Source organism: Ambystoma mexicanum, chromosome 13 (assembly GCF_040938575.1).
Source record: "Ambystoma mexicanum isolate Mex_15411 chromosome 13, UKY_AmexF1_1, whole genome shotgun sequence".
In the NCBI taxonomy this organism is placed as follows: Eukaryota; Metazoa; Chordata; class Amphibia; order Caudata; family Ambystomatidae; genus Ambystoma; species Ambystoma mexicanum.
The window spans coordinates 483,770,075-483,797,700 of NC_090938.1; the positions used below are offsets into that span (position 1 = coordinate 483,770,075).

At 43.6% G+C, this 27,626-nt stretch overlaps 1 protein-coding gene across 6 annotated transcripts in view; it reads right to left on the reverse strand.

Annotated features, from left to right (window-relative positions):
- Window positions 1-335: 335 nt before the first annotated feature.
- The window catches only part of TANC2 (tetratricopeptide repeat, ankyrin repeat and coiled-coil containing 2), a 3,436,361-nt gene continuing 3,409,070 nt past the window's right edge, over window positions 336-27,626 (reverse strand). For 4 of the 6 annotated variants that reach the window (XM_069634134.1, XM_069634132.1, XM_069634137.1 and 1 more), the window contains 3 exons: window positions 17,697-17,843; window positions 14,231-14,331; window positions 336-11,695 (listed from right to left, as the gene is read on the reverse strand). In XM_069634134.1, coding sequence (XP_069490235.1) covers window positions 9,760-11,695; window positions 14,231-14,331; window positions 17,697-17,843 — 2,184 coding nt within the window. In that variant the 3' untranslated portion in view covers window positions 336-9,759. The remainder of the gene's footprint in view (window positions 11,696-14,230; window positions 14,332-17,696; window positions 17,844-27,626) is intronic. The other 2 variants (XM_069634135.1, XM_069634133.1) reach the window with 1 other exon arrangement.

Sequence of the window (27,626 nt, forward strand, 5' to 3'; positions counted from 1 at the left end):
TTTAGATGGCAACATTAAATACTCTTCCAACCAGAACAATGTGTCCCAGAGAAAAGTGAACATAAAACTAAGCAAAAGGCAAAGGTCATATGAAATAAGAAGAGTGAGAACATTTGGGCGCAAACACAAATTGCCCACATTGCATCCGTGGATCAATTCATGCCATGGGCATGTAGGTGCAGTCACACATGCTATTAGACTTAAAATACAGTAAGTAACACAGTCTGGTTATATACAGCAGAAAAGAAAATGTAAATTATGGATGAGTACAAAAGAGAGAATGGTAAAATGGTGAGAAATAAATAATAAAGACAATGCAAACAATACTCCAGATCTTTGTTTTCCAAGTGTTAACCATTTATAAATAAGTACATTTTTTCATAATACAGTTTTCATTGTACAGATTACAATCTGTGTACAGAGGATTGGGGGAGAAAGAGGGGACGACGCATTCATTTAAGAACTTTTCACATCTATCTCACAGCTCACATATACCAGACAATAAAACTTTGCTCAAGCAAGCAAGTACAGCAACAAAAAAGGAAAGGAAGAAAACGGAAATAAAAATAATAAAATTAAGTTGTGTTTCTTATACCCCGAAGCTGAGTGCCTCAGTTCAGCCATTCAGTGGAAGGCGGGTCCATCCTCCCTGCCACCTTGCAGGAAAATAGATCACAATTGCAGTGATTTCACAGAGCGGAATCGAAAGACTAGCATGCATTGAATAAATACACTGTACAGAGAGCGCTCTTTATTTACATTAGATTTGTAGAAAAGTGGATGGAAAACTTGAAAGGACTTAAACATTTTCCAGTGACAGTCTTATAGGACAGTGCACAAAAGTAGAACATGGAGGGCCCGAACTCTTGTCACCAGAGCCCTTCAACCAGTTTCCGGTAGGTCTTTATAAACAGCCTACATGGGTCACAGAACTCAATGACTCTTGTGTTTTGAAGTAGACAGAATAGAGACCAATGACTGTATATAAATACGGAACCCCGGTTCTGGGAGGTCCACATAGCACTGCATGTTGGTGCCATTCTAATGGAAGAGCTTCAGTTTATTTGAAATGTTTGATAACATTATTGTACCCACCCCTAGAAAGCCTTAGTTGTACATATAGCAGGCACAACATAACCCAATTCACTGATGCAGTGACTTGATTGTTGGGTCAAAACGAGCCAAACTGGATTTCTTTTTTTCCATAGATCTGCCCTTTAAATCTTCCTATTGTATGGATGTAGCTGTGGTGAATGCTCAAATACCAAAATGTTCCTTTAGCTCTATGTTTATACTTGGCAATCTCATAATCACAAACAAATTGAGGAATTGAGGGTGAAACTACAGAAAACAGAAAAAGAACTTGAAATAGCAAGAAAGAAAACCAGGGTGGTTAGGCGCATTGGGGCACGGTCTAGCCCATCCAAAAAGATAGCACAAACTATTTTAGGAGGACTGGAAATAACATGAAGGCACCTATTTTAATCACAAGGCAGAGACATCCTAATTACCCCTTACTATAGCTGTGGGCACAATAACCCTAATCTGATGCAGATTGCAACGCCTGCAACCACCCTCGTATGTGACACCAGAAAACGGGCGTGAAGGCAAATTCGAGACAAAATTATTTGCACGCAGCTGAAGGCTTGCAGTGCATCTAATGTAATATGTTTCTTGCCATTGTAACACCAGTTAATAGTCCAAAAATGAGCCAACTCCAAGCCCCCACAACCAAAACAGAGCAAACTTGATTGATATGCTCTTAAGTGACAAGTCCAGTGTGGAGAGGGGCTACTTGCCTAAGACCTAGTGCATGCTTCATAAAAAGTTTTAAAAAATTTACTTGGCTCACTTAAGTTTCAACACAATATAGACTACCTGTGACAAGGATCAGAGACGTTTCAATTCTTAATTACAGTAAGCCACTAATGGACAACGAATACACAACACCAACAGTAAATGTGTGCTTTTAAAGTAAAATTATAGGCACTATGAGAGAACCATCATACCAGTACCCTCAACGTTAAAACTTAGGGCACTTCTAAAATCTGTATTTTGCACAATGTCCACAGCAGAACTCAAGAGTCTTTGAAATAAAGCTATAAGATCAAGCGTTTTGTTAACGTAGGAGTTACAAATCACCTTTGGGATGATTGTTTGAAGAGATTGAAGTGATGTCAAAACTGCGCAGTACACAATTGGGAGGTTATAAATGTGAAAGAAGATGAAATTCATCAAGCCTTCTTAATGAGGTAACATCTTCAGCAGGAGTCTTTTCAGTGAGACAGTTCATCTCACAGGTTTTGCAAAAAAATGTTGGGCAAAGCTCACTGTACCAGTGAGATGGAGAATGTTTTTTTCATTGGGATACAGAAGTCTATTAATATCACTAATAATGGCAGGATCAGTCAATGATTAATGATCATCTGAAGAGTCTCTGTTGGTCTTAACTACATGGAAAACCTGTCCGTGAACTCCCCTGAATGGCAAAGTTAACACAGTAGAAAATTAAGTACATAACTTATTTTTAAACTGATGCATGGAACAAGGCGTAATCACCCCTAAACTGCAGTCATGGACTCGGATGCGATAAGGTCTCAAGAGTTTAGGTGATTATATACATTTTCCCCAAACTTCTATGGCAGGAGATGAAGTTCCTGGAGCAGTAGAAGGATACACCCATGGCCCATAACAGGAAATTGTAGTGCCAGATTTGAACACCTACAGACATGCTCTGTATCGTGACAAGGACCACCTATGTGTGACCTAAAGTCGAGAGGATGCTCCGAGTTATCAAGATGTTACCTGAAGAATAGAGTGTTTTTATGAGCATATTTCTACAACAACGTGTGTTCTATGCAAGGGCCATCTGCCAGAGCCCACATGGCTTAGGAGCAACAGAACAGTGGATAACATTTGTTATGTTAATGGAGGAACACTCTTGCCATGACGCATATTGGCACTTAATAATCATAAATACAACAAAGCTCCCATCATGTAAACACTGAAGTTCCGCTATGATACTTTTTCTAATCACAAACTGCATTTGAAGTAGCACGCTGAAAATCCGTTTTTTCGGAGGTATCCTACCCAAAGACAGAGACATGAAATGTTACCTGAGGGGCAGATGTGTTGAGAATGTTAGGTAGACATAAGAAACTCTTGTGTAGAGGGAATATGAGATCATGACACAATGTTGTGAACAGTCCTAAAACATTGTTGGAATAAAGGGAAGCATCTTTTTTTTGGCACACTCGAGTCGCTGTCATTAAAAGAATTACACATTGACGAGGGACGAGGCGTTGTTATCCGAAAGAGTAAATGTTTCTTGTAAATTCACTAAACAATCACCTTGGCTGATGGAAGCCAGAATTTTGGCACAAGGTGTTACACCGGAACCATTAAAAACTTCACGTCCTCTTTTTTAATTACTTAACAGGGGAGAGATAGGCATTTATTTGCATTTTAGCTCATTTAAGATTGGACCTTATTGACCAGGGAAGTGGGCATACAAACCAATCACTGTACAGAAAGGTCTAGTATGCAGACAGTTACAAGATGCACAGTGCATATCAAGAAGGAAACCAATCACTGGTCCCATCACTCGGAATAAAGTGCTTGCTATCTTCTCAGGGATATGGAAAACAAACCAGAAACTCGAGACAACTACAACCCTCACTTACATCACTATCCAAATATTCCTGTCCCCTAATTTTAGCAAACATTAAGCACTTGTGGCCACCGATGTCGTTCCTCTGCAGAACCAATGCATCATTGGGCAACAAGTTCAAGATGGTGCATGACAGAAAAGTAGAAGAATACAACTAACTCCATCATGGCTATGGCACTTGAAACATTTGGACCCTGGGAAATAATGATTGGATCAATCTTTGAACTGTTAAAGCTCCTTTCATTAGTCAAGCAATGGAGGGCTGACAGGGTATAATAATTTAAGTGTTTGTTCGTGCAGAGGATGGGCACAGCGCATCAGAATTTATACAGATAATTAAGAGGGAACAATAATTAAGAGTCAATTAGAAATAAAGAGAGACTAACAGTAGAAATTAAGGAGCTATGCTTTGCATTAAAGAGCAAGAGCACAAAGAAGGCCTTTTCAGAGATCCGAAGATGGCTTTGAAGGAATTAGGAAAACACCAGACTGTAATGAGTTCAACATTCTCCATCTGCCAGGAGTTATATTTTAAATATGCTAGGTTGGAATGAGAGGGGGTACTATGAAAACAAAATGAACTGAACTGACGTTTAGAAGCTTTTCCCAGAAGAGTGGCACAAATGTATCAACTGAAAATTCTAACTCTCTCCAAAAACAAAAATAATAATAAAGTAGACACTTCAGAATGACACCAACACCGAGCATATCCTATTTACAAATAAATCAACAGCCTACATTGATCGTTATTGTGTCCAAACCGAAGAGTGCAGGAATCCATGTACTACCTTTGTCAAGAATGCAAACAATTTTTGAAAGCATAAATAACAGTTTTCCAGTTGTTTCCAGTTAATACCCATGAACAGAGCCCGTGAGAACATTACTGGAGAAGCACTTTAAGTCACTCATAATAATATTTTCCCATTCCCACCCAATTATTAAAAAAACGTCCCCTTTTTGACTATTCATATGTACAACAGTTTATCTCTTGTGCTATACAATAATTACTCTGTTTGGATTTTTTTGTGTGCATTTTTCATTTTTTTTTTAAAAATACATTAAAATATGAGAACCCTCTTGTCTTTTTCTAATGAAAACACAAAAATTCAATATTGACCGGAGTATGTGGAACTGGTAAAGTGCAGTCATTTACACTGGATGAGAGAGAGACCATGTTTTGAATTTATAGTGCAATACTAATGAGATGGTTGCAGTGTCTGATTCTGTGTATGCTTGGGCATCATTAGAAAGAATACAAACATGTAGATTGTATTTTATTTCAGTAACTAACTTTATGAACCAAATAGTGAAATGTCCCCTTCTTAGAACTTAAAATACAGAGAGATTGCCATCCATCTGGCGGCAGCAAAGCAAAGGCTTAAACCTGTATAAAGTGCTGAAGTCTCTGTCTGAACACTACCTATCACATTCACCTAAGTTTGAATTTGAGAGCAAAAGGACTTGCCTTCAGTGACATCACTTCCTATCGTGTGATCAAATAAAATGGTTGCCAACAATTAGTGAATGGGATTGGTTTGTTTATGCTCTATCCACAAACTAGCTGCAGCTTTTAGTTTCAGACTGTACTAATTAGCCAGCAGCTGGGGATCCAGATATTGGGGTGACTGAGCTCAGAGTTCGCTTCAGCAGCACCTGGCAAGTAATGATACGCCTTGGCAGAATCACATACAATTTTCCCTTCTGAAACTATCCCCATCACATTTCTTACCCGTGAACACAAACATGTGTGCCACCAGTTATTGAAGTAAACATAATTGAATATGGTATGTTTTGGAGTTCAGAATGTAATAGGAACAATGCTTTTACACAGAAAGGGTAAAGGTTCTTGCTCAAGATGCAATCAATTACACTACTGCTAGAGAGAGAGAGACTCCATTATAAAGGTGACAGCAGTCACAAAAAAGGTAAAAAGGCAATAGGGAAAACTAAAATCAGGAGAGTCAAGGTACCTGATTACACATCTTTGAGTTCCTGTTCAGCCCTGAAATTCACTGTTTTGTGTTTTGGTTTAGAAGTGATATGTGCTAGGTTTTTGTGTAGCCCTTTTGAAAGAGAAAGCCGACTATTTAAAATGTTTGTGACTTTCAAATATTTTCTTTTGATTGTTTCTTTAAAAAGTGGGTGGGGCAAAGATGAGGAAGTAGTGCCAATTTGAGAACCGTGTTTCTAAGGCACATTGCCCATCAACTCACTACCAGGTGCACCTACTTAAGTTATTTTACCCTGGCTGATCGGAATGTTTGATGAGATCTTAAACAAACTAAACAGACCACCCCAATCTTTCCAAGAAAGGCCAATAAATGCAGATATTAAATATTCAAACCAATATTCTATACAATAGGCACCATAACCCTATATAAAATTGTGTAAAGTAGATCCACTTCAGTGGCTGCATAGACGAGCTGTGTGACTGAATCCCTTTTCTGATCTAGGTAAAAGTTAGAACATACTCTGGCACCTTCTAAACAGCTTTTGTTTGCGACTCCCATCTACATAAGATACCGTCTATATTCCTGTGTGTGAAGCCGATTTACAAAAAAGAGATCCCATTACCCTGTGCCCAGCTCTGCAGCCAGGTGAGGATGATCTAGTTCTCTGTGGCAGTTCTGTGAACATAAGACATTTCTCTTCGTGTATGTGCAACCAAAGTGGCAAAGCTAGGCAATTTGGATTCCCTGGGTTTACTGTTGCTGTATGAGAACAGGATATTCAGCTTTCATTATGTTAGTGCACTGCAAAAAAATAAAAAATGGAGTTCCCTGTTTTTTAAGAAGGAAAGGTGTAAGTTTCACAGGCATGTGGCAACAGCATACAAATCCCTCGATGCATCAGTTAATTATTTTATAGCAATGCAAGTGCCTTAAGGTGCTTAGCCTTTCATTACTTTTACAATTTTCAATTTTATTTATTTTTCAATGTAGGATTTTACATTGTAATATTCGGGCAGTACCCTTATAGAGAATGCATTTCGACTTAGTCGGAGTCCCCACAATAGAAAATGTTTCCTAAACTGTTGTACCAGAAAGACTAAAATGTCAGCCGATGGGTTCCTTGTTCCTTTAGCTAAAGGCAATGTTCCAATACAGGAACGTATTAGTTGCAATATCCTCAACCGCCTCACAGTACTTAGCATGGCAACCAGATTTTTTTTTGAAACGTGTGTTTTTAATTACAACAAACATTTTCACTAGGAGTTCTTCGCGACTTGAATGTGGATTGAAAAGAAACAGACCTCCATAAGTGGATAGAAGTCTGGAGTGCTATTTTTGGCTTTTGCAGGATGGAGGCTAAAGCTGCATGCAACATTACAGGAAGCCCTAGGGGCGACAAGATACAAAAAAAATTAAAATTAAAACTAATGAAAGCCCTGACTGTTCAGTTTTAGCACGTGGATCTGCAGTGTTTTGCAGAGGATAGTACACATTGCAGCCACCCAACCTTCTTCCAAAGGGAAGCCCATCTGAATCCACAGCTTTCACCCAAACACTTATAAAAGATGATTTGAACTTAAAGCTAAGTGCGGTTTACTACAGACTGAAAACAAAATGTTTTTTCCTATAATGTGGAAGATATGTCCATGTATCGTGGGCTGAAGTATCACGGGCTAAAACATTAAATGAAGTAGCCAACAGGTTAAAACATTAGGGGTACTGAAAGCTTTGCAAGAAGCAGAATGAGACAACCACGACTGATAACACAAGGACGTAAAAAAGTGGACAGGCACAAGATACAACTAGTGTAACTGGTTCAAGACCGCAGTGTATATCAACCTTCTTTATCCCTTGCCTGCCCAGGTTCGGGTGGCTCATTCTCTCTGCTAGAGTGAGTGAGAGTCATGCTATAAACCATAAATGGCCCTCAGATGGGTCTAAAGAAAGGCCACACACCAAGATAAGACATCAACTAACAGGGCTTCACATTTGTTAGAAAATGTAACCTGCAGGGGAGTGCCCAAGGAGCACCAACTTTTTGTTAAATGCCAATTTGGGGAAATGCCCAGAATACACAGTAGTGCACTGTAAATTGGACATGCATTTTTGTCCTCATGACACTGAAAACATGTACACCCTTTTTAATGTGCAGCCAGGGCAACAATAAGGCAGACTTGTGACCTGCTGCAAGTGACACTTCAATTAACACAAATTCCTCTGTTTGCATTAAGCTACAAATCACTAGGTCTAGTCAACCCTGGCATCCCATATCACTGAGCACTGTGAATGTGGCGAATGATCACGATAAAGCATAGCCAGACTTCATCACTTGCCTGTGTTCTACATACTCCAGATTCAATAAAGTGAGTGAATGTATGGTTAAAACGACTTTTTTAGAAAGAATCCACTCACTGGATAATGGGGCCAGCTCAATAACTCCATGGTAAGTGCATCCTGCTACTACTTGGGGGTGGGGCCAACATTTATAGCTTGTCTTCTGATGCCTGGAGGGTTGAGGACGCTTTTGAGGCAGCCTCCATTGTCTATTATTGGCACAGGCATACATTCACAAATGCTACAGCAAACCCAAAAGTTACCCAAAAAAGGGCTGGATGCTGTTCCCTTGGTTCTCAACGTTTACTAGTACATGAAAACGGGAACAAAAAGCAATGAAAACACCCAAACCAGGTAAAGGACAGCAGGCTAGGTTTTGCATGTAAAGGCTAGGATGGAACTCGTTTGTAAACAGCAGGACTACACCTGCCTGTAAACCAGTGTGTCAGCTTCTGATCACTTCCAGTATAGCATGTTGCCTGTAGTGCATATGGCGACGGTTGCAGGAGAGTGATGTGTTACTAATGAAAAATAAAGCAGATGTGTTAGCCCTTGGAAAGTGCCTGCAAATGTACTGCATTGCCTCACGGCCACATATAGAAACCATACATAATTAAACAGGGTGGCAGAATTCCCGGCAATAAAAAGGACCTCTGGTGAACCACTAGAACCATACCTCTAATGGCTTTAACATTAGAAAAACTCAACCTACCCATTTTCTAATTGACAGGCTGCTTACTATACGCTCTGCAGATTTTCTTTAAATGGGCAATGCACAAATTAGAATTTAAATACATTTAAGTGAGACAATAAGGCATCACCCTATGTACGGCATGCCTAATTACTTAGGATATTGTTAAGTTAAAGAGACACACTTTGTAAACAACAGCGATACTGGTTTGGTTTTGGAAACAGGACTCAAATATTCTGTTCCACCACTTCAAAAGCCTGATAAAATGAGTGCAATCACATCAAAGTTCTTATCAAAGCATCCCAAGGGCAGGGAGGTACACGTAGATGCGTGTGAATCATTGCAACCCCAAGCAATAAAGTAACTGTAGTACCTATTTTGAATGTAGAATAAGGACTACCCGTTCCAGAAATGAAAGCAAAGGATGATGTGCTTGATGCCAAGGTGCTGCATGTGTGAACAGGGAGATGAATTCAATGTTTTCAAAATGTCCTCCCAAATCCAATGAGGAGGACATGATCACCTTGACCTACTGTCCTTACTTTGGACTATCGGTTCTGAAGATGCTGAACTCATAGGAAAGCCTAAAAGAGCATCCCTTGGTCTGTCTGGTCATGACTGCGTTGCAGCACTTCTAGATCTTCAGAGAAACAGTGCAGTCCCAATGAGTATTTTAAAGCAGGTTAACACTGTCTGTGTTTAAATTAGAAAATACAATTAAGTTCAACTAAAATAGTAATATTAAAAAAAAAATGCCTTTACTATAATAAAGAAATGTTGTTTTGTCAAGAAAGAACCTTCTGTCCATAGAGTCATTTGATTGGCTGAAGGAACCTGTCGCATTCTCTTTAAATATAAATTACAACACAGCATGTATTCAAACATTCTGATTGGGCACAAATCCTGGTATGTTGGAGTTGGAAACAGAAACAGCACTTTATCTCGCCAAGGTTCAGACAGGGGAGTCAGTGCGTCTTCAGTGGTCTCCAGATGTCACAGAGAACTGACTGAAGAAAGCAAATTGGGATGACACAGGATAATACATGGAAGTGGGCTGGAAATGTGTGCTGAAAATAGAATGGTTATTGTCAATCCACTCCAACAGGCAAGTTTTATACATTGGACTCCACAAATGGTCTCTTTGGTTTGATAGGTGATGTCTGCCCTTGTCGCGAGTCCCTGGACAGCTGTCGAAAAAGGTTGTCCTGGTATGCCTGTGCAACAGGTAGTGTTCTAGCCACCTTAACATCGGGATATGAGGCGGTCTGGCTAACACGCTCCAAAATCTCTCCACGGGACCCATTTGCCATTAGCCCATGTGTACTATAATAGTCTTCTTCTAGCAAATGGCCATTCTGAGCATTGTTGGTTTTGTTATAAAAGGCAATGTTGCTGATTGATGAAGGTGGGCTGTAGGAATCTGTCTGAGGCAAGTTTCCAGGAGATGTAGGGCTGATGACTGTATCCACTGATGAGACAGCCCATGTCCGAGATTGTTGGTGAAAGTGAGGGTACTGCTGGGTCCGTGCTGTTTTATCTATAATTCCCATGAATGGTGTGGTCCTGGAGCGGGCTTGTTCACCAGGGTATCCCCCTTGGGGTGGAGAAACTGGAGAAAGCTCATCACACAATCGGTCATATGCTGGCTTCAGCGGGATTTCCATTTGCTGAATAGATGAGGAAGGGCGAAAAGTGGCACTCAGGTTGGAGGAAGATGAGATGCTATTGCTAGATGGGGAGAATCGTAGACCAACACTTTGAGAATGAAGCAATGGCCTAGGGGTGGGTGGGTGAGGCTTTATTTCAGTGGGATTGATGCTAATGGGTCTTCGAATTAGGTGAGACACATCTGGAGAACCAAGTTGGCTCGAAGGAAGGGAAGAGCGCTCCAATTCCAACTTTGTATGGCAGACAGGGTAGTATGAAGCAGATTGACTGCGTCCAATCTGGGGTGTTTGATTGTACCTCATTCCACCTCGGTATGCCGAGGTTGGCCTTTGTGGAAGATCTTCTTTGACCAGGCCTCCATGCTGACAGATGGCTCCTGCACTTAAGCTTCCCTGGACATGCTGCACTGGTCTCCCATCTGCAATTAATCCACCCAATGAAGCCTGGTAGACTAACCTACTTTGACTAACACCCATATCTCCTGAAGACGATTGATATTTACTACTCATAGAATGAGATACTTGACCATAAGCACCTGTAGGTATCACAGCACTAGAATGCACTGCTGAGCTTGGTTGGTTGCTCCTCACAATTTGCGCCTTGGCTGCCTGAAGTCTGTGCCCTGGCTGTGGAACTGGAGTTGGAAGCTGAGGCATCTGGAAAGACCTTTGAGTCATTTTGGACAATGGAGATTTAGGCCTACCAGGATGCTGTCCAATGCTGGGCTCTTGCTGGTATCGCACAGGAGATCCTGACTGAGGTCTATACACACTTATACTTTCAGTTGGAGGACTGGCTCGGTACTGTGGCGCTCTACGAGGAGAGGGTGGTGGGCTTGGGTATTCCATCACTAGGCTACCCACGGGAGGTGGGCTAAAGCGATATGATGAAGTCTGGTGTGCTGGAGAAGTATGTGGTGGACTCTGTCTGTAATGAGAGTTCTGGTGTGTTGGAGAAAGGGAAGGAGAGGTGGGTTGGTACCCTTGCCTTGTTGGAGAACCCACAGAACTATGTGACCTGAAGTCAAAAACCTGTTGTGATGCAATAGGTGAACCAGACATGTAGGCAGAGTCTCGATGAGCCGGAGAAGGCGGTGGACTTTGAATGATAGGGAGGCCCTGGCTTGGCCTTGACTCAGACTGAAGGCCAAGTGAAACATTCTCATTGTCCTGCTCAAGATATTCCTCTTCATAGATATCCTGAACAGAATCAAGGTCTTCGTTTTGGGCCTCTGGTTCAGGCTCATCTGGAAGTTCCTGCTGCTGCTGTATTTGCCTGCACTCATCTTCCACTCTCATAAGCAACCGTTGGATCTCCCTGTTATTCGGACAAAGCTTGATGGCCTCGTTCAGGTCCTCCAGGGCTGCCGCAAACTGCCTGCTTGACAAATGAGAACGGGAGTTAAAACTGTTGCAATTGTTAAAATCATTTCAGCATTCAGACAACTGCTTAATTTAATATATGAAGAGAGAAGCAATTTAAGGTAAATACATAGGGGTTGAGTAAGAGGCACTTAATTTTCTAGCAGAACATATTGATGAAACACAAATAGTTCAGTTGAGTGACAAGGAGGAACAATATTTGATTCTGTGGGTAAATGGGTGGGCCTGCAAGTAAATCTGTTTGGTTTTTGTGGAAATACAACACTAGAAAGTAAAAATGTCAATAAGCAAAAAAAGGAATAAAACGGTCTACTTTGTGTAATGCTGAGTAGCTATTATGAACTGGGCCCCATCCCCTATTCTAAACTCTTTTTCAGGACAGGACAGAGACCTGTCCTGGCCTGAAATGAGCAAAAGAGCATGCTCAGAACAAGGGCCAACAAACAGGAGGACGTACAAGAAACTTTAGGATGAGAGTTATTTCGATCACAGGAAGAACTAGAATCAATGGAAAAGACTTAGGGCTGTGTTCTACAACACAATTGCGCTTTCATCACAGCTAGGTTCAAATCACATCCGGCTGATTTGATGGGAAGATACTTGCTGACATGGAAGCTTGCCATTTATGAGGCAAGCATTGGTGGCAATTCTGGGTATTGGTGGTAGAACCCCTGTACCACAGTGAACAGCTCTCCCTTTAAAACACACAGCTAAACAAGATTTGTTTTCCTCATGCAAGGCAAGGTCTACTTTTCCATTAGACGTGCATTGCACACAGGGTGTTACCTCCAACGAATAAGGTTAAAGCTGGTTCCATTTTTTATAACTCGAAAGTTTTGCAAGCCTAAGCTGGAAAAGATAACAATGCAACCAATCAAGTTTTCAGAAATAATGCACATGCAGAATGATTTTATGCAACCAACAAAGGTGTTCATCAGAAATGCCTTTGAACTGCCACACACAGATCGAAAGATCCTTACGTACGCATGTTCAACAAAGCCATGCGTGTGTCATATATGTTTATAGTTGCACCAAGGTGACCTTAACTTAGAAGTAAAAGAGATGTGGTCTCACAAATTCTTAATGTTGAGATGAGAGCCATGCATCTAAGCAAATAGACGGACTAGAGTCTAGTAGAAATTAATTCTGTAAAATATGCTGAAAGGAGAGCTACATGTAAACATTGATTAACTAAATATCGCAATTGTATGATGGATATGTGTGGCTGAGACTTCCACGCTGGCCTTTTAAGCATCCAAATTGCAATCAAAGTTGGCAACACAATTAATAGGGGAGGATTTATGAAAAGCAAAAGTGAAATCAAGCTTATTCAGTTTGGCTTTAAATAGCTGGCACAAGAGAGCACCAGGAGTCTAGGGGGGCATCTAGGGTTCAGTTAATTGGATTAGGAAATGGTGATGCCTCCTTGCTAGAACTATACAATGTGCTTTTCCAGGACTGGGGTCTATGATGCTGTCTGGCGAGTGATGGAATAGCTTGTTCATCAACTTCCGGCACTGCATCCATGTACTCTATTTCTGTGTGTGCTGTACCACTTGATTGGTGCATTAGGATGGAAGTATTTTCTTGAATGCTCTAGAAAGAACGTTTCCTCAGTGCTACAAAACAAACTCCTTGTTGACATAAAATAATCAGCACCTGTATAAATATCAAGACATGTATTTTTAGGATGGTGATGGAGAATGAGGCATGGGGCAACTGGCCTGCCGAGATGTGGCACCATCAGTGAAAGGGAGGAGGAGAGGCACAATTAGAGGGACATGAGGTTTTATGTTGGCTAAACAAGCTTTCAGCCGATGCAAAATCATAAAAGGATTAAAAAGATGGGGCCCGACTCCAACAACGACACTGCTAAACTTAAATGAACCAGCTTGGCATTCTGTGAAGTCTGTAAACCCACAGTCAAAAGTGAGAGTGTCATTTTGTTGACAAAGTGAAAGATTTTTCCTACCATTCAAGTGTCCTGGACATTAAGAGTAAGAAATTCACATGACAAAAACGTCTTTCAAAAAGATCACCTGGCACTGTATCTACTCGTGATGTACTTTTAATAATCTCATACATGTTTTGGGGCCCACGATAACTGAACACTAAACTAGCAAGAAGTTCTGCACTATCAAGGAACTACATGTCTTAATACTTGAACCTTTGCATGACATATAATTGCATGGGCAAGGAGTGGATGATTGACCAACATGAGTCTGCAAATGGGTTCAAAGGTCTGGAATATTCAAAACTGAATGTGCAAACTATTGAACTTGCAAGGATTGTGACTGGGCCCCACCCTTACTCTCTAGATTGTGTTCAACAAGCTGTTCTTGTTAGTAAATCAAGGTTTGCCCTACCTCCCCCATGGCCATTACGAGTTTGTATAAATGCCCTTATATTAGCACAAGCTCTTGCCTTCTGACTGACAGCCCAGATTCCACCCCTTAATAATGCAGATAGTATGGTCCCCGTGGCAGCTTTAAGCAAACAAGGCGATCTCTAGTTCGCCCCTCTCTCTCCTCACCTGCTACTGCGCTTTGCCCTGGCTCGTGCATAGTACGCCTCGTAGGATTTTGGTTTCAGCTCCAGTGCTTTAGTGGCAAATTCCTCGGCCATTCCAAAATCCTGCCGTTACAATAATAAACAAAGAAAACAAAACAAATATATATGTATATGTATGTAACTTAGGAGTAAAGAGCAAAGTTACAAATACATATTTTTGCATCTTGAAAAAGAACAGAGTCAAAAAGATTTGTCAATAGATTTAAAGAAAAACGGGAGAATTAAATCGCTCTAGCATATTGGTTGCTTAAGTTGCTGCCAAGTCTTTGAGCATCAATGCCAAATCAGGAAAGATGCAGAGAATTCCTGAAATGAGAACACATTTTGTAGCAGCAGGTAATGCTTGTTCTGGAAAAACATTCTCAAAGCAGGAATAACCTTCATAAATTGAGAGATAATTTGAATAAATGCTTTCAATAACAGAATTCATACTGTGGGTAAAGTGGGAAACACCACTGATTTTGATACTGGCCCTCATTCTCAGAGAGCTAAGCATTGCAGTGCTGTTACAGATTAGATACTCTGGTATTGCTGGAGATGGTACCCAATGAGAAGGGTTATCTTCTTGTTCTGGAGTCAGAGGCAGGAGAGAATGAGGCAACGGAGCCATGGCAGAAAGGCGGTGGGAGTATGACAATTGCATAGTATTATATTTGGCAAAGAGTGAGATCCGAGTGTAAGGAATTAAGTGAGGTACACAAGTCAAATGTGAGCAAGTGCAGTACACAAATCAAATCTGAACAAGTGCAATACACAAGCCAAAGATGATTGCGTGAAGTACACAAGTCAAAAGTGATCAAGTCTGGTAAAAATGGATAGGAAAGAGGAACAGACAGGTCAAAAGAGATCAAGTGCAGCGATAGAGCACAGTACAAAAGGCAAAGGAAATTGAGCGCAGTACACAAGTCACAGCAGATCGAGTGTGTTACACAGGTGGATTAGAGAGTTTTGGTGTGAAGGGAAAAGAGTACTCCTGTGGAGGTAAACGTAACTAAAGAATTGCAGTAACAGGTTCCCACTTTTTTCAGACAGATTAGAGACACAACTGGTGGAGTCGACTTGACAAGAGCGATGGCAGTGATAAAAGAAAGATGAACAGCAAGAAATGTATCAGTCAGAGGAGATCGGGATACAGAGGAGCCACAGGGATTAGTATTGGTTGTCGTGGTTGCACTCTTCCACAGCAAAACACTTGTACCTAGAAGCTAGAGGAATAGCAATCGCTCCAAAATAAGACCACTCACTCTATTTCCACCTCCCTCCAGTATATATGCATTGATAGACTTATCTTCTTTGAGGTCTTCTGCCTTAAAGTCTACATCACTTTGGTGTTCCAGCTCTGTATTTTTATTATCCATTTTTATCATTCAGTAAATTCTGCCTTGGCCGCTGGATACATTTCCCAGGAAATATTCAACTAATGATGTGTATGCTGGTATGAAGTTAATCTGGATTTGCTATTTCTTTTACTTTGTACCCCACGATTGGTCTTGTTATGCCCCCTGCCTCACCACACATGTGCCAGTCCAAAGACATAAAAAACATATAAGTGAATCTTCACTATGTTATGGCCTTTCAAACATCATGCCTAATGGGGTTAAAGTGTTGTTTTACAGTTTGAATTTACAGAACAAACAAGACATACATTTGGCAGTGGGGAGAAAAGAGGACATAGTAGAAAGCGGGAGAAATGCAGTACTTTTACCATCAGATATAATAAAGGTTACTGAGTTGCACTGGGTGTATGTGACCGATTAGGCTGCATCAAAGTGGAATCCAGAGAGGATTAGCATTGAACTGGCTCAGGAGAACAAGAAAGTAGCATCAGCGATTAGTAAGAATAGGGAAAGGTACTAAAGACCAAGTGAACAGTGTAATTACTTTTTAACAAAGACTGATGTGGGATGAAATGATTAGCCATTTGGCAGATTATTATCTGGTAGATATTATTCCGTCAGATTTTTAGATTTGAAAAAAAAGGGATAAATGAGCCTTCAGTTTTCCAAACGGCCAATCATCATAGTTACTGTGTCTACCCTCTTTTAAACAAACTTTCTTACACACTTTCACCTCCTGAAAAGGGTCTGTGTCCGCCTGCAGTGTTAGGTCCCCATTCCAATCTTAGCTATTCTATCTCCCTCTTTCTCTCTAAAAAACCTCTTATCCAACCTCCTATCCCTCAGGCAAAAGCTGTATGGCACAGTTGAGAATCCCAATTATGTCTTAACCGGACAGGTCTGTGTTCAAACCATTGCCCTGTACCTTGAAAGACAAGTGCACATGTTACTACTGACATTCCTGTTAAGTATGCAGTTGATACGATTTCAAAGCATGTCCAGAATTTTAGAAACTCCCACTTTAAATAGATTTCTTAACACCTAGAGTGTTTAAGTTTAAAGGTGGATCTTTTTGGGAAACTAGAGTATGGTGTAAAATGCTATGTACTGATGATCTACAGGAAAGAAGAAAAAAAGAAAACTAGTCTGAAGCATTGGCGTCATATTCAGTGAGCTAGCAATATGCAAGAAGGAAAAAAACTTCTAAGCAAAGAGGGATGGCCTTGGGCAGGAAATAGAGAAAGCTGACAAGAGACTTATTCAAAAGAATGTGTGAGAAGAGCTCCCTTACAGTCATTAGAGGTCCCCCGTGCACCTATAAACATATATTCAGTTGAGAAGAAAACTCCTGCAATGTTTGCAAAATACAGACTATGCAAGGGAGGACCCCTTCAAAGTTAGACAGCCAACAATAGTAGGCGATAAAGCAAAGGTGGGAAACATTGATTTGTATTCAAATGTACACAGTTTTATGAGACTTTGACGGAACTCTGTTCAAGTGTCTCTTGTCTAATCCACCCACCCACTCAGGTTCCTCACTGACACTGCCCTGCAGATGGAAAACCATGTCACATAAGGAACAGAGACAGCAAGAGAAGCTGAAAGGAAAGTGACAGAGAGTAACATTAGAAGACAGAAACACTGTGTCCGATTATGGTGAAAGGGCAACATACCATGCAGCTTCTATTTAATCCAATGCCTCACACAATCCAGCACGCAAGCATTTTCCACATGTACACACACATGTACATAATGGAGCTGCCGGCACCCATATCAAATTATCTATTACCATTTTCTTTATTAGTCGCACATTGTTTATTGAGCAAAACTCCAAGTTTGGAACTCTCACATATCTTAAGGAGTGTAATTAATTGTGCAGAGGTTGCTTTGAGCAGCCTGGAATTCTGCTATTCTGTTGTGCTGCTACAAAACCAACACCTCACTCCTCCTGTAACTCCCCCAAATAATTGTCCATCATGCTGAGTGACAGAAGCATTTCCTAAGTGTGTAAAGGAAAATCTTGACACTCTATGCACAACAAAAGTCAGAAACTCACCATTCCCCCTCATTGGAAAAGGCAGTGTTACTTACATTCATTTTCCTTCGGCAACGTGAGAGATTAAGGAGGAGAGACACCTTCAGCTCTCTGAAGGTTTTCAAGTCTTCCCCAAAGCCCTCTCGGGGAAATTTCTTCAGGGCATACTGGTAACGCTGAGCTGCCTCCTTCACTTTTCCTTTCTAAATTGACCAGGGAAACAAAAAATAAGCAAATCAATATTAAGATTGTACTATATAACAAGCATGTTTTGACTCGTTCATGCAAGCTACCCATCAACCAAAGGCAAGTTGCAATAAAATTAGTGTTCCACTATCAACTGGAATACTTCTCAGTGTGCAGTGAAACTTCAAAGATTGTTGTGGAAAAAGTGTTCACTTCTAGGTAACCATGCTAAAAAAACCTCCATGTTCCCAGTTAGCTGGAATCAAGTATAACCACTGGCGTATAGCAGGCCAAAATTAGCAAGCCAACGTGTGAACATGGTACAGCAATATCTGCATGCTTTGACATAGGGATGGTACACACAAAACGGGCACTGCACCACATTCCATGCTCTGCCCAAATTTGCTCCATGGCTGATATATAATGACACTTGTATACATACATCATGGATACATCCTGGGTTTACATTTAATTAAGCTATTGAGAACCTTCTCATTCACACTTTCTGATAGTTAAGTTGGCAATTCCATTCGGGTACTTCGACTCAAACACCATGGATAATCAGTCCACAGAAACTGTTCAAAATTATGTGAAATCTGAATAGCTCAAACTACTCTGAGTGGGATCAAAATGACCTATCAACATGTTAATGCTCAATTGAAATTAGAAAGTGCCTTTGTATCTAAAGCTGATGTTATATGATATACCAAAGCTCTATCAAATGCTTGTTTGTGTTTGGAATTTGTGAAGTGCACACCCAGCGATTTCTTGACGCCAGCTTGAAGTGAGGGGCGATGAGAGGAAAGGAACCTCCATTAAAGAGCAGGGAAAATCCAGGTCATAATGGCTTAAGGAAAGGGGAGAAGAGCAAATATGGAACGTATGGAAATGGAGATGGAATTCCATTGCGAGGAGCAAGAACCGAAGAGGAAAACGCACCAAGATGTTGTCATCGAAATATAGGTAAGGTCATAAGCAGCTAAATTGAAATGCTCCAAAAGATCCATGTTACTGTAGTTTGATGTAAGGAAATAGGACCAACCCTATGAAAAGCTTGATAGGCCAAGGAAAGGATCATACATTTAATTCAAAATGTGATTGGTAGCCAGTCAAGTTGGCGCCATACTGGGGTAATGTGGCCAAAGGGAGAGGCCGAGGAAAAAGTTGGATGGCAGCCTTCTGGACCATCTATAAGAGCCTTATAAGGTAGAGTGAACAGCACAAGTAGATGGAATTGCAGTAGTACAGCTTGGCTTAGATGCTAGTGGTAACCACTTAGAGGCAAGACCTGGGAGTCAGAAAATTACAAGTTACTCACCGTAGTGACTAACGTACTCTTAGTCCTTAGTCCCCTTTCCTCCATACTGTATGGGTATCTTTTCCTAGGGACAGGAGACAGAACCATTTTCACCAGAAAAACCTTCTTCCCCTTTAAATTTAGAGGCACGTGGGGGTGCGGCCCTGGGAGCATGTGCTATCCTGACTCCGGCCACCGGCGCCACTCCTTAGTCCCCATTCACGTGTCGACAATATTTATCATTGTCTAATGACACCAGTATTATTAGGGGGAGGATGGTGTGATGTATGGAGGAAAGGGGACTAAGGACTAAGAGTACATTAGTCACTATGGTGAGTAACTTGTAATTACTCTTATGTCCCGTCCCCTTTCCTCCATACTGTATGGGCGATTACAACTGAATGTAGCCCCAGGGTGGTAGAGGAGAACCTCCTTAAGCAAACAAGTTCCTTAGACCCGCCTGTCCGAAGGCCGCGTCTCACTTAGAGCCGACGTCCAAACAGTAATGCTTACAGAAAGCTGAAGGGGTGGCAACCATCCACCTCGCGATGGAGGCCTTGGATGCCTGATAACCGGGTCTGAAGCCTCCAAAGGTGACAAAGAGTGTGTCCTACTTGCGGAAGCCCTTGGTCCTATCCATATAGAATTTCAGAGCCCTCCCATGAGAATCTTCATGGTGTCGCCCAGGGAGCCGGGGCCTAGTACCTGCCAAGACGCAAACTGATGGCACTTCCTGTTCTTCCTGTTCCTCCAGGAGGCAAATAGATCCGCCTGAGGATTGCCCCATGTGTTGAAAACCACCTGCAGCACCTGGTTGTTCAATTGCCACTCGTAATTGTCCGCTCCAAGCCTGCTGAGTCTGTCCGCCTCCAAGTTGGCCAGGAGGTGGACGGCCCTGAGGTATAAGTTGTTTTACAGGGCCCATTCCCACATGCTGACCGCTAGGTTGCACAGCGGAGGGGACCTTGTACCCGCCCCTGCGTGTTGACATAGTACATGCTGGTGGAGATGTCGGTCTGGATCAGGATGGTCCTGCCCTCGATGAGCGGAAGGAAGGCCCTGACGGCTAGCCAAATGGCTCTGAGCTTCAGCCAGTTGATTTGCGATTCCTGCTCTTGCTGGGTCCAGACTCCTCTAGGGAGGAGTCCGTAGTAATGGTAACCTGCACAGTCAGCTTCTGGAAGGGCCTGCCCGTCCGCAGATTGCAGTCCTTGGACCACCACGTGAGGTCCGAGTGGAGAGATGGCAGTATGCCGATCAGCTCCGCTTGGGAGCCCCCCTCCTGATTCCATGCGGCTGCGAAAGTGCAGCTGCAGTCTCCTCATCCGGAGCCTCGTGTGTGGCATGGCCAAGAGGACCGCTGCCATGATACCCAGTAGGTGCTAGTACCGGCAAGCTGAAGTCACTTGTCTGGTAAGGAAGTGCATACTGGCCCTCTTGATGGCCGTAATCTTGTCCTGCGAGGTAAACACCTTCTCGGAGCTCATATCCCAGATGAGGCCCAGGAAGGTGATGCTCTGCGTGGGCTGCAGCAAAGACTTCTTGAGGTTGATGGTGAACCCCAGGTCGTGGACTGTACTCATAAGTACGGAGGAGGTGTGGACAACCCCCTCCGGGATCACGCCCTGACGAGCCAGTCGTCCAGGTACGGGTAGAGATGGCGGTCCTGGGCCCTAAAGAGGGCTGCCACTGCATTCATGAGTCTGGTAAACACCTTGAGGGCTGAGTTGAGGCCAAAGGGTAGCACCTTGTACTGGAAATGACAGCCCATAATCCTGAAGCGTACGAAGGAGCGATGGGGCTGCCAAATCGGGACGTGTAGGTAAGCGTCCTTCAGATCCAGGGAGCACATCCAATCTCCCTTGTCTTGTGTCTCTACAATGAGTGCTGGCGTAACCATTTTGAATTTTTGAAGAGGGAGGGAGAGGTTGAGAGTGGAGAAGTCCAACACAGCTCTCAGGTCCGCCTGGTTCTTCTTTTGTATGGCGAAAACCCTGGAATAGAAGCCTAATTCTCTCTGGGAGGCTGGTACTTCTTCCACTGTCTGGCTCTCGACAAGTGACCGGATCTCCGCCAATAGAGTTGCCATCCCAATCTGTGGGAGGGGAGGGGAGGACAGAGGAGTGGGAGGCATAGGTAGGCAGTAACCCATGGCTAGTACTGAGAGGATCCACGGGTCTGTGAAGTTCTGATGCCAAAAATGCATGCGAGAGGCTAGCCTGCCCCCAACTGGAGACACGTGGACCCGGAGGGACGCGTCGTGCCTTTTTGTTCTCTGAGGCTGCTGCTGGGGAGGGGGACTGGAAGAAGCCCTTGCCCCCCCCCCCTTTTTGTTGCTTGCTCCTGTGCTGACTCGGCGAGTGGTCAGGGTGTCTCGACCTCCGTTCCTGGGATCCCCGGAACCCACCCTTTACTGGAGCGTTGATGCGACTGGGTGAACACCTTGGGCGTGGCCTTCGTCAGGATCGATAAAAACTTGTTTGCAAGCTGTTCTTCTTATTTAATTCCTCGTCGGTGGTAGTGTGGAAGAGGTCACTACCCTTGAACGGAAGGTCCACTATGCGATCCTGGACTTAGGGTTTAAACTTAGCAGCCCGAAGCCAGGCCGTCCTTCTCATGTCCATGGCGATGCAGATGGCCCGGCAAAAGGTATAAGGTCCAACAATTCTAATTGTCTCTGCAGACACTGATCCTCCTTTGCAGGGCGAGGAGGAGCAGCAATTACACTGGACCCTGGTTGTGGGGGGCCAGGGGTCTGGATGTGGAAGTGGCACCCCAGGGTCTGGCGATCTCTCGTGTAGGTTACATACTAGGGCCGTTAGAGTGGCAAGGACGTTGAGAGAGACATCTCTAGGGCCTGGTGGCAGTGGTACCCTGGCTGGGGGTGACGATACCCTGTCAGCTAATGGTATCTCCTAATGTGTAGGCCCTTGAACAGGTGCAACCCTGTGGGGGCGCATGTCCAATCTAGGGATAGAAGGTGAAAACTACCCCTTCTAAAGACACAGGCAGAGGGTCCACCTTATGCATTGCAGGTAGGGAACCTAACTCCACAGGCAGTGAAGGGACCTTTTCAGGGTTGAATCCCACAGCCAGGGGTTGAACTGAACGCGGAACAGCTGTAAGCCTAGATGGTTGTGTTTTTTGTGTTGACAGGTGTTGGAATCAATTAGGATTTTGTCACCATTGCGTACAATGTCTTAGTTGCGGACGAGAACGGAGTTGTCGACGGAGGAATTTTAGCAATCGTAGACGGTTGAGGTTTTGCTTCTGTTGACGTCTTCATAGCCATCGACAAGCTTTCATGGCCGTCAATGTCATCAATGACAAAGTCTTCGTTGACGGGCGTAGGATTAGAAGTCATAGACAAGCTTGCTGTTGCAGACGAGAGTGTTGATGTGGGCCTCGTCGATGAATCCTCTAAGCATTTATCTCTGGAAGTCGAAGAGGAAGGCCTACTGCTGGTGGATGCACTGGACAGGCTCAGGGATTTCTCAGACAGCCTTGATGGTGCCTTTGCATCTCCAACAGGGGCCCTGTGGAGGGTGTCCTATGTGCCTTCCTTCTGCTCCTGGCCGACTCATCGTGCAATATGGACCTCTCACTAGAGGTGGTTTGCTGTGTAGACCTACCCCTCCTAAGAGGCATTACTCTTTACTGAAGCAGAGTCAGAGGCCCCTCTACCTGCAGAGTTGTCGAGCCATGCAAACAATCTGAACTGACGGTCTCAGAGTTTTATTAGAGAAGGATTGACAAATGTCACAATTCTGGATCACATGGTGCGGATGGAAGCAGTAGAGTCACTTATTCCACCCTCCCCCGCTTTTGCCCTTCCTCCCCTCCAATCATTTCTATCTACTGCACTTGCACGCACCAAATTATCGCACAACCTAGTAGGAACAATATTGTTTGTCTTGTTCCCTGGTCATCCAAACCTCACTTCCCTCCTCCCCTTCCACCCTCTTTTTTGTTACTACACTTGCACGCTCCGAATTGTCTCACGACCAAGTAGGAACATTATTGTTTGTCTTCAGTAGACTTTCTTTCCTCTCCCCTGTGTCCCCAACCTTCTCCTGACCGCCTCCCCCATCTCCCTCCATTTTTGTTTCTGCACTTGCACGCTCCCAATTGTCTCACAACCTAGTGGGACCGTTATCGTTTGTTTTCTTCCCTGTGCCCCCGTAACTTTCACCTCCCCTCCCCCCTCTACCCTGCATTCTTGTTACTGCACTTGCACGTCTGAATGCCTAAAAACCTAGTAGGAATGTTATTGTTTTGTTTTTTTTGCCCTTCCTGCTCCTCCCTTGTCTTGATGCACCTTGAAACACTTTTGCTGTATAGGCGAAAATACCCAATAAATAAATAGAAATAAATTATTGTGGAGGTTATCCATGAAGACGTTCTTGAGACCACATCGAGCGCAGACCTTAAAGAGACTCAGGGACATAATTTGGGGGTCACATCAGGGGTTGCAGTTGCGACCTCTGAGGTCTCCCTTGCTACCCCTTTGGTCTCCCTTGCAACCCCTAAAAATGAAAACAAATAAAACATGTTTTAAAGGTCGTGGGATGTCACTTCCACTACCCCTGGCATTTTGGTGAAATGACGTCCCTGAAGAGACTCTTCCTTCTTGGTTTCAGCCATTCCAGTAGGCCCAAAATGAAGAGTCAGAAGAACAAACAGGAATGTATGTAGGTGGAAGAACTGTAGGAGGGCTTGTTACCGTCCCTGCAAATAAGGATCTTGACCCATTGTCGAAAGTAGAGTTTTTTTCTGAAGCTGTATTTGAATGTAGTGAGACAGATTTTGAGGACTCCCAACACGAACATGTGGTAAAAAAAAGCTGAGAACGGCCGACAGTGGTGTAGCAAAGGGAGCCTTTCCAATTGGCTGTAGGCAGTATAACCCAAAAATGACTATACTAGAGCACAAAGTGACTGATATTTCAGTTCACTTTTAAACTGCTTTATGTTACCGAGGATTCCCAGCCTGATGACAGGGAATATTCAAAGCATGTGACTCTATGAAAGATCCAATGCTGGAGAAAGATACCATACCCGGGAAACCATACCTTCAGTGGCCATTTTGGAGTTATGTTTTTTCTACAGAGCTAGGAAACAGCATATGTGTTTTGACCAAGTTTTAATGATAGAAAATTACAACCATCTCTATACCAGCTGAACAAAACCTCAAAATGAAGTGATAACTAAATGGCCAATCGACCATTGTGTGAAAAAGTGTGATAACATTATTTAAGCAATATAACCCGAGCGGCGGGGGCATTACTGACTCAGGTAATGCCCCGGGGCCGATAGTTATAACAAAGGCCCCGGGGCATTACCTGAGTCGGTAATGCCCCCGCCGCGAGGATTATATTGCTATTAGTACCCCGGCCCGCATTATGTGTGTGACCGGGGCACTAAAAGCATTTTTTTCTGTCCCGAAACTCTACTGTTTTTCAGGACAGAAAAAAAAAAAAAAACGACCAAGAAAATGGCCGCCATGCAAAGGGAAAACGGAGTCCGTCTTCCCTTTCCATAGCGGCCATCGGGAGCGGACGTGCTGGGAACGCAAGTGTTCCCAGCGTGTCCGCTCCCGAAAGAAAAAAAAGAAGCAGAAGGTAAGTAGGGTTGGGAGGGAAGGAAAACAAAAAAAAAAAAACGTACCTGCGTCCCTGGCGAGGGAAGCCTCCAGCCGTGTGGAGGCGCGGAGCGGGGATGCGCCCGCTCTGAGTCTCCACACGGCTGGAGGCTTCCCTGTCCCTCGCCGGGGAAGCAGGAACAAGCAGGTAAGTGGGAGTAGGGGGGAGGAGGGAGGAAAGGGAGTTTTAAAAAAAAGCCTTACCCGAGTTCCCTTGCGGGGGGCGAAGGCAGCCTCTCAGCCACGGGGAGGCTCGGAGCGGGGATGGCCCCACTTCCTGCCTCCTCATTGGCTGAGTGGCTGCCACGCCCCCCGCCGAGGACAAGGCGGCTGGAATCCCGGCCGAGAATCGAAGGATTCTCGGCGGGTAAGGACCCGTCGAGAGCCAATCAGAATGCGTGTTGCATTCTGCTTGACTCTCGCCGGGTACTAATTAGTATTGTCCATTGCCAATTAGCCAATGAAATGCACTCTGGCTTTCAAGTGTGAGGCAGTTGGCTCAGTATAGAAAGCACATCAAGAAAAATTAAGACTACCTGAATTCAAAGTTACCCTTGAGTTGCCCGCTCCTGCTGCATCCTGGCTCTCCTTCCCTGTTTTCTCCGACCAGGACATACTCAGGGCTATTCATGGCCTGAAATCCGCCTTTCCTTCTGATGCCATCCCGCTAGCTCTGTTTAAAGACATCTCAGCCAATTTAATCGCCATATCATGTTGGCAGTCAACATCTCCTTTCAGGAGGGGTTTATTCCTACCGCTCCTAAACATGAGCGTGTGTTCCCGTTACTGGAAAAAAGTCTCTTGATTTCGTAGTATATGCAAGCTACGGCCTATTTCTCTCCTTCCAGTCCTGATGAAAGCCTTGGAAGCTCTTGTATCCCCTCTTCTGTCATCTTTCCTTGAATCTTCAGGGGCTCTTGATGTCTTTCAATCTAGCTTTTGGCCGGGGAGAGGCACTGAATCGATGCTTAACTCTGTGCTAGCTGACCTGACCCGCCTTGTTAATCAGAGTGGTGGAGTACTCCTCCTACTAGATTTGTTGGCAGTGTTTGACACTGTCGATCAATCCATCTCGTTATCCGGCTGTCGGACACTGGTATGGGAGATAAGGTTCTGGACTGGTTTGCCACTTTCCTGGCTGACCGGTCCCAGTCAGACTCCCTACCCCCTTTCTGCTCTGATGCTCTGCTGCTGCCCTGTGGGGTCCCTCAGGGATACGTTCTTTCACCCATCTTGTTCAACATTTACATTCGTCCTCTTCTCCTTATTTTATCTCATGGGTTCAGGTACTATTCCTATGCTGATGACACGCAGATCCTGGTACGCCTGGACCTCTCTCGCCCTGACACCGCATCTAGGCTTAGGCAGTGCCTGGAGAACCTAGGCGCCTGGATGGCTGCCAATTGGTTGAAACTCAAATGGCGATAAGACAGAGGTTATTGTTGTCGGCACAACTTGTCCCCTACCTGCTGGAACCCCAAATTCTGACCTGTCTCTCTAGGCCTGTTAACTCTGCCACCCCTTAAAGTAAAAAATCCGGGGTGAAGTTTACATGCTCTCTTTTTATGGCATAGCAGGTGGTTGCAGTTTGTAAATCTGGTCACTTCAAGTCCCTCCCCTTCAAACCGGCTCATTTTCATGCCCCGGTGGTAGCGGCGCTGGTGCTGAGTACTGCTGACTATTGCAACTCACTGTATTTTGCCCAGCTGCTGCATCTTGTTAAGAGGATTCAGCTGCTCCAAAATGCAGCTGTCCGAGCTATTCTGCGCCCCACATTTCGAGCGCACATATCCCCGCTTCTAAGGCAATTGCACTGGCTCCCGATTGAGAAGCGGATCCTGTTTAAAACTATGTGCATTGTTCATCGGGCCTTCTACAAGATAGGGGCAGAATATTTACAGGAAACGTTTTCCCAATTTGTTTCTACTCGACCACTTCGGTCCCAATCTGCCCTCTTGCTATGCGTTCCAAAGGTCCGATTGCTGCGGATGAGCGGCAGTGCTATCTCTGTGGCTGCTGCAAAAGCTTGGAACATCATGCCCTGGGCTCTCTGAGCCACTGCTGATCATCCAACATGTCGTCGTTCTTTGAAGACCATTCTATTTAGGGTGTCATTCCTTCTCCACTGCTTCACCTCCGCTGCCTAGCGCCAAGATGCCTTCGGGCGTACATGCGCTGTACAAATATAACTAACATAACATAGCAAAGTGAAAGGTGCTGGAATAGTGGCTTTCACTGCTACACTACAGTAATAATTCTTCCATTGCTACATAAATGGGGCCACGTGTGGGGAGCAGGTAGTCACCAGCCCACCGAAGAGACAGCACCCAACAAATGGTGCATATTTTACCACAAACTAAACAATCCCAAGAACCAAATTGGGCCTCAAGTACATTTCCCATGAAGACTGGGTTTAAACCAATGTAAAGTGAAAATATTTGATACAGAAAGCCCAGTTTAAAAAGGAACTCTCTGAATTCATGACACCATACCATATTAAAACAATTTATGGCATGAAATTACACTAACAAAAAGATGTGGAATCTAAAAGCAGCATTGCATTGAATTAATAATCACACCATCGCTTATAAATAATGAATCCATATGTCAAAATGTGCAGAGGCCCAAGTGTGTGTTAAATGCATATTCAAGTCCCATGCCCCCATGACAGTTCAGAATTGTTTATGTTTTGATTTTATTGGATATTTATAAGGCGCCTATACAACAGAACAGTGTTTCAAGGTGCCACAAGGCAAAAGGGAAGGGAATAAGGGAGAGAAAAAGACAATAACAAAGACAGTGAATAAATAATACAAACTAGCAGTGGTTCCATTTGGCCTTGTGATATTCAGAACATTCAAGT